General features: G+C 52.1%; 1 protein-coding gene across 2 annotated transcripts in view; it reads right to left on the bottom strand.

Moving 5' to 3' along the window:
- Positions 1-4643, bottom strand: part of LOC108302213 (nuclear factor of activated T cells 2 interacting protein) — a 16625-nt gene extending 11982 nt beyond the window's left edge. Inside the window, exons 1-3 of one of the 2 annotated variants that reach the window (XM_017525706.2) lie at positions 4187-4643; positions 3377-3449; positions 629-746 (exon numbers count right to left, since the gene is read on the bottom strand). In XM_017525706.2, the coding sequence (XP_017381195.1) occupies positions 629-746; positions 3377-3449; positions 4187-4573 (578 nt within the window). In that variant the 5' untranslated portion in view covers positions 4574-4643. The remainder of the gene's footprint in view (positions 1-628; positions 747-3376; positions 3450-4186) is intronic. The other variant, XM_037737468.1, reaches the window with a different exon arrangement.
- Positions 4644-6544: the final 1901 nt, after the last annotated feature.

Raw genomic sequence — 6544 nt, 5'->3', positions numbered from 1 at the left:
AGGACTTTCTTTTCTTTTCTTTTTTTTATTTTTTTTGAGACAGAGTCTTGCTCTGTCACCGGGCTGGAGTGCAGTGGTGCAATCTCGGCTCACTGCAACCTCCGCCTCCTGGGTTCAAGCGATTCTTCCGCCTCAGCCTCCCAAGTAGCTAGGACCACAGGCATGTGCTACCACGCCCAGCTAATTTTTTTTGTATATTTAGTAGACACGGGGTTTTACCACATTGGCCAGGATGGTCTTGATCTCTTGACCTCGTGATCCGCCCCCCTCGGCCTCCCAAAGTGCTGGGATTACAGGCGTGAGCCACCGTGCCCAGCCAAAACAGGGTTTTATAGATGAAGAAAGAGAAGGATAGAGCAGACAGGGAAGATGGATTGGAACCACGCCTTAAACTGGCATTACTAGAGTCTGAGAATCCACTCCCAAGGGTGGTCCTGAAGGGTTCACTGTCACCCTCTGGAGTAAGCCACCTCTTTTCCCAAGCACTTCAATCCCCACATGAACCTCAACAGTCCTTCTATCCCTTCTTCTTACCCTATCAGGAGTCACCCAAGGGTCCTGCCTAACTCAGTTTACCCCTCCAACTCACTTCCTGCTCCCAGGGCCCAAGGGCCCTGGCTTCACTCACAGAAACTCTGTCCTTTTCTTCTCTTCTTTATCCTTAGACCTCAGCTTTGTCTTCCAGGGAGAGCCTGGTGATGGGGATTCCTCATGGTAGAGACCACTCAAATCTGCCAGCTCCGCCTCTGAAGCCAGAGGAAGAGAAAGTAGAAGGCTGTTAGCTAAGAGAGGCCAGCAAAGGCCAAGGAGAAACAAGTCAAAGGCTTCAAGAAGGTCCCTGGAAAGGAGGAGACCATGGAGCCCCTGGTACACACAGAGCCAAATGATAATATCTGGAAAGGCAGCAGGCAATGCAACTGCTATTTAGTATAAAGATCGCTCATATTGGCTGGGCGCAGTGGTCCACGCTTGTAATCCCAGCACTTTGGGAGGTCAAGGCGGGAGGATCACCTAAGGTCAGGAGTTCAAGACCAGTCTGACCAACATGGAGAAACCTCGTCGCTACTAAAAATACAAAATTAGCCAGGCATGGTGGCGCATGCCTGTAATCCCAGCTACTCAGGAGGCTGAGGCAGGAAAATCGCTTGAACCCAGGAGGCAGAGGTTGCAGTGAGCCAAGGTCGCACCATTGCACTCTAGCCTGGGCAACATGAGTGAAACTCCGTCTCAAAAAAAAAAAAAAGATCGCTCATATCAACTTAAATTTCTCATGAAAAGAAACCAGGTATTATTTTATATAATATAGAAATTTCTGTCCATTTGCCTGCCATCAATAAGGATCATCACGAACCACGAAAATAAATACTATGAAAATTAAAAATGGTAAGAAACCCAAGATCAGTGGCTCTCAACCAGGCACAATTTTGCCTCTGAGGGGACATGTAGCAATGTCTAGAGAAAATTTTGCTTATCAAAATGTGGAGGGCAAGGGGGCTGAGGTGTAACATTTCCCAGGGATGGAAGTCAGGATGCCACTAAACTTTTACAATGTACAGGACAGCTTCCAACACCAAAGAATTTTCCAGTCCAAAAAATGTCAGTAATGCTGAAGTCGTGAAATCTTCTCCTAACTAAATATGACAGCTGCCAGAGGCCTGTGATTCAGCCTTTTTTTTTTTGAGACCCGAGTCTTACTGTGTCACCCAGGTTGGAGTGCAATGGCATGATCATGGCTCATTGCAGCCTCGACTTCCTGGGCTCAGGTGATTCTCCCATCTCATCCTCCTGAGTAGCTAGGACTACAAGTACACATCACCATGCCTGGTTAATTTTTAATTTTTGTAGAAACAGGGTCTCACCATGTTTTACAGGCTGGTCTCAAACTCCTGGGCTCAAGCAATCCTCCCACCTCAGCCTCCCAAAGTGCTGGGATTACAGTTGTGAGGCACTGTGCCCAACCAATCCTGCATTTCTAGCAAGCTTCCAAGAAATGCCATATACAGCTGGGTCCACATTTGGAGTATCAGGAATAGAGGTATCTTTTACATAGCACTTCTATGTCCTAGGTACTGTCCTAAACCACATACCTAGCCAAGAGACCACTCTCTCTACATTCCCTTTTGTTAATTCTCACCAAAATCTGCACTAAAAGGGGTTCTACTACTATCCCCACTTTCCTAAAGAGGAAATTGAAGCATTGAGAAATTAAGAAACTTGCCCAGGCCAGGCGTGGTGGCTCAATAATCCCAGCACTTTGGGAGGCCGAGGCGGGCAGATCAGCTGAAGTCAGGAGTTCGAGACCAGCCTGGCCAACATGATGAAACCCCATCTCTACTAAAAATACAAAAATTAGCCGGGCATGAGGGCAGACACCTGTAATCCCTGCTACTCGGGAGACTGAGACAGGAGAATCGCTTGAAACTGGGATATGGAGGTTGCAGTAAGCTGAGATGGTGCCACTGCACTCCAGCCTGGGCAACAGAGCACGACTCTGTCTCAAAAAACAAAAACAAGAAACTTGCCCAAGGTCACATAGCTATTAAGAGATAAAACTGGGATTCAAACCCAAGCTAGATGACGCCTGTCTGCCCTTAATTATCCCACCATATTCCCTTATGGTATAAGAGTCTTGGTCCAAGGTCTCCGTTAGCCCAGTGAACTATTTCCTTATTAGACTTGATTCTTATTCTCTGCCCTTGAGTTGTTTGCAAAAAATGCATCACTGGGCCCGGCGCAGTGGCTCACACCTGTAATCCCAGCACTTTGGGAGGCTGAGGTGGGCAGATCACTTAAGGTTAGGAGTTCAAGGCCAGCCTGACCAACATGGAGAAACCCTGTCTCTACTAAAAATACAAAATTAGCCAGGCGTGGCAGTACATGCCTGTAATCCCGGCTACTCGGGAGGCTGAGGCAGAAGAATCACTTGAACCTGGGAGGCGAAGGTTGCAGTGAGCCAAGATCATGCCATTGCACTCTAGCCTGGGCAACAACAGCTAAACTCCAGCTCAAAAAAAAAAAAGTATCACTTGGGAAGGACGAAGGGCAGCCCTGATAAGATTCAGAGAAGACCCTGCTGGCTCCAGTGTTCCCAAGAAACTTGCTGCAGATGTAACGAGAAGTCACAGATACTCAACCCCTCCCCCTTTCCTGACCCCAAGGACTACAGAATCAGCATCTCTGCGGGTGGCACCAGAAATGTATACATTAACACATACTATGCCTGTTAATCCAGCTCCTGTGGCTAGGACGCTGGAGTCCCCTCTCCCATGCCCTTTTCTTGAGCCTCAGGAGACAAGTGACTGCAGGAGTACAAACCCCAGGAAGACTCCTAAGAGAGGCCAGCGCTTAGTGCTTCTCCCTGGAGGCCCTCCCTTACCTTCCTCAGCCCCTGGAGGGTAGAGTTTCAGGAGGGATAGGTCATCTGGGACAAGGTGAAGGCTCCTTTTAACCTGCAAAGACAAGAAGGGAGAGGGGTCAGGCCCAAGTCAAGTCCTTCCCTCTACGGAAAGAAAAACCTGGGGGTAATTCTTCCCTGACATCCAGCTCCTAAATCCCTCCCAAGATCGCGGACACCCTGGCCCTCTCCTGGCGACTTAGGAGTCCAGATTCTCCAGGATTCAGAATGGAATCCCTTCGCCCTTTCCTCAGTCTGCCTAAGGCACTCTGAAGATGTATGTTTTGTTGTCCTTTTTAACTAGGTTACTAGCCGCCCCTCTATCACAGATTCTTAGGGACTCCCAGCCCCCTAGCTCACACGACCATCGGGGGACCTCAGCCTCCGGGAGCCACCTAGTCCTCTCTGAATCTGCATGGACCCCAACCCCCAATACCTCAGCTCCCTGGCTTCATTAGCCATGGGTCCCAACCTCAAAATCCAACGGCTTCGGGTCCCTCTAGTCCCTCTAAACCCACAGGAACCCCAGCTCTTCAGCCTCCCTGTGCCCCCAAGACTCTAGCTCCTAGGAATCCTAAACTTCCAATGCCTCCCAACCTCCTTCACCACCCCGGTCTGCAAAAAGTCCCGGAACCCTGTCTCTTCCTGCCTCCAACACCCTAGCACCCCAGGGCCAGCCCCAGAACCCCAGCCTCAACACTCCTACAGCCCTACCCGCTCCGAACGCCGGCCCCTCCGCGGAGACCAAGCCCCTAGCCCTTCCGCCCGTCCCCTCCCCGGGACCGGCCGCACCTTCCCGGAGTACACAGGAACCAGTGGCGCCTCCCCTGGATCCAGCAGCAGCCGGCGCCGCCGCCTGACCGGCTCCCGCGGGGGTCCTGCGGGCCGCGCGTCCGCCCCTTCGCTGTCACTGTCGCTGTCATCCCGGGACGCGGCCGGCCCGGGGGTCTCCCGGGGCGCAACCTCAACCGCGTCAGCTGCACCGCAAGCAGTGGCGACCTCCAGAATTTCCTCATCGCTGTCGCTGACCAAGTCCACAGACACCACGTCCAAAGTGCCCCAGGCTGGAGACCGCTGAACCCGAGGACGCCGGCCCCGGCCGCCCCGGCCGCCCCGACCCCTTCGGCAGGCACCGCTACCTCGGGACCAGCGGCCTCGCTTCCCCACAGATTCCGCCATGGTACACGCTCCGCCACCACACACGCCTGCCTCCTCACGCCTCGCCCCGCCCACTTCAGAGACTTTCGCCTTTCATTGGACAAACAGCCTGCTCTTTAGCACCTCTTCACGCCCACAGGCGCGGGATCCGCCTTTCCGCCTTTTCATTGGTCTCTGTACCCGCTCATCATGCATCCACCACTGAAAACAAGGCGCCAAAGATTCCAATCACGTCGGCGCAATCAGCGTAGGTTTCGATTCAGTCAGCCTCACCCATTGGCTGGGCCTCCTCCACACACTAGCCTATCCCGGACCCGCCCATCAAAGACCCCAATCTTCTTGCTTGGTTAGGAGCGGGGCTTCCTGGGAAATGTAGTCCTCAAGCGCTAAGGCTTCCGGAAGGCGGAAGGCGGGCCTGGTGAGAATTCTCTTCTACAGTGAGAATTCCTTGTAGAAACTACGGATATGACCAGGCGCAGAGCCTTACGCTTGTAGTCCCGGCACTTTGAGAGGCTGAAGCGGCAGATCGCTTGAGCTCGGGAGTTTGAGTCCAGCCTGGCCAATGTGGCGAAACCGCGTCTCAACTAAGAAGGCAAAAATTGGGCGCGGTGGCTCACGCCCGTAATCCCAGCATCCCAGCACTTTGGGTTCCTAGGCAGGCGGATCACCTGAGGTCGGGAGTTCAAGAACAGCCTGACCAGCATGGAGAAACCCCGTCTCTACTAAAAATACAAAATTAGCCAGGCGTGGTGGCGCATGCCTGTAATCCTAGCTACTCGGGAGGCCGAGGCAGGAGAATCGCTTGAACCCGGGAGTCAGAGCTTGCAGTGAACCGAGATCTCACCACTGCACTCCAGCCTGGGCGACAAAGTGAGACTCCGACTCAAAAACGAAAATAAAAAGAAAAAAGAAATAATTTTTTTTTACTTTTTTTTTTTTTTTGAGACGGAGTCTTGCTCTGTCATCCAGGCTGGAGCGCCGTGGCACGATCTCGGCTCACTGCAACCTCCCCCTCACCGGTTCAAGCGATTCTCCTGCCTCAGCCTCCCGAGTAGCTGACATTACAGGTATGTGCTACCACGCCCAGGGAATTTTCGTATTTTTAGTAGAGACGGGGTTTCACCATGCTGGTCAGGCTGGTCTCAGACCCCTGACCTCAAGTATCCACCCGCCTCGCCCTCCCAAAGTGCTGGGATTACAGGATTGAGCCACTGCGCCTGGCCCAATTTTTTCTTTTCTTTCTTTCTTTCTTTCTTTTTTTTTTTTTTTGAGACGGAGTTTCACTGTTGTGGCCCAGGCTGGAGAGCAATGGCAAGATCTCAGCTCACCTCAACCTCCGTCTCCCGGATTCAAGCAATTCTCCTCAGCCTCCCGAGTAGCTGGGATTACAGGCATGCACCACCACACCCGGCTAATTTTGTATTTTTAGTAGAGACAGGGTTTATTCATGTTGGTCAGGGTGATCACACTCAGCCCAGCATATGTAAATCTTTATGATGGCTACATAAGCCTCTTGCCAGTCTCAGAACTCAGAAACTCAAGGACCTGGGAGCCCTGAGAAAAAGCAGGGGTCAAGGAAGTTAGCTCCCCTGTCTCCCAGTTCCCCCAGGAGGGTAAGAGCCTGGCTTCAGTCACGCTCCAAGATGCAGACTACTTTCTGTCCTGAAGATATGAAAAGTTCGTGTCTACCCACCCCTAACATACAAGCCAATTGGCTAACACAGGTAGTCTCCCCACTTACCATTGTAAAGTTAGACTGGGGCCAGGCAATGGTGGCTCATACCTGTAATCCCAGCAATTTGGGAGGCCAAGGAGTGTGGATCACTTGAAGTAAGGAATTGGAGACCAGCCTGGCCAACATGGTGAAACCCCATCTCTATTAAAATACACAAAAAGTGCCGGGCGTGGTGGCTCAAGCCTGTAATCCCAGCACTTTGGGAGGCCGAGGCGGGTGGATCACGAGGTCAAAAGATCGAGACCATCCTGGTCAAC

This window comes from Cebus imitator, unplaced genomic scaffold (assembly GCF_001604975.1).
Source record: "Cebus imitator isolate Cc_AM_T3 unplaced genomic scaffold, Cebus_imitator-1.0 Scaffold39, whole genome shotgun sequence".
NCBI lineage: Eukaryota > Metazoa > Chordata > Mammalia > Primates > Cebidae > Cebus > Cebus imitator.
This window is presented reverse-complemented; position numbering and strand designations above follow the sequence as displayed.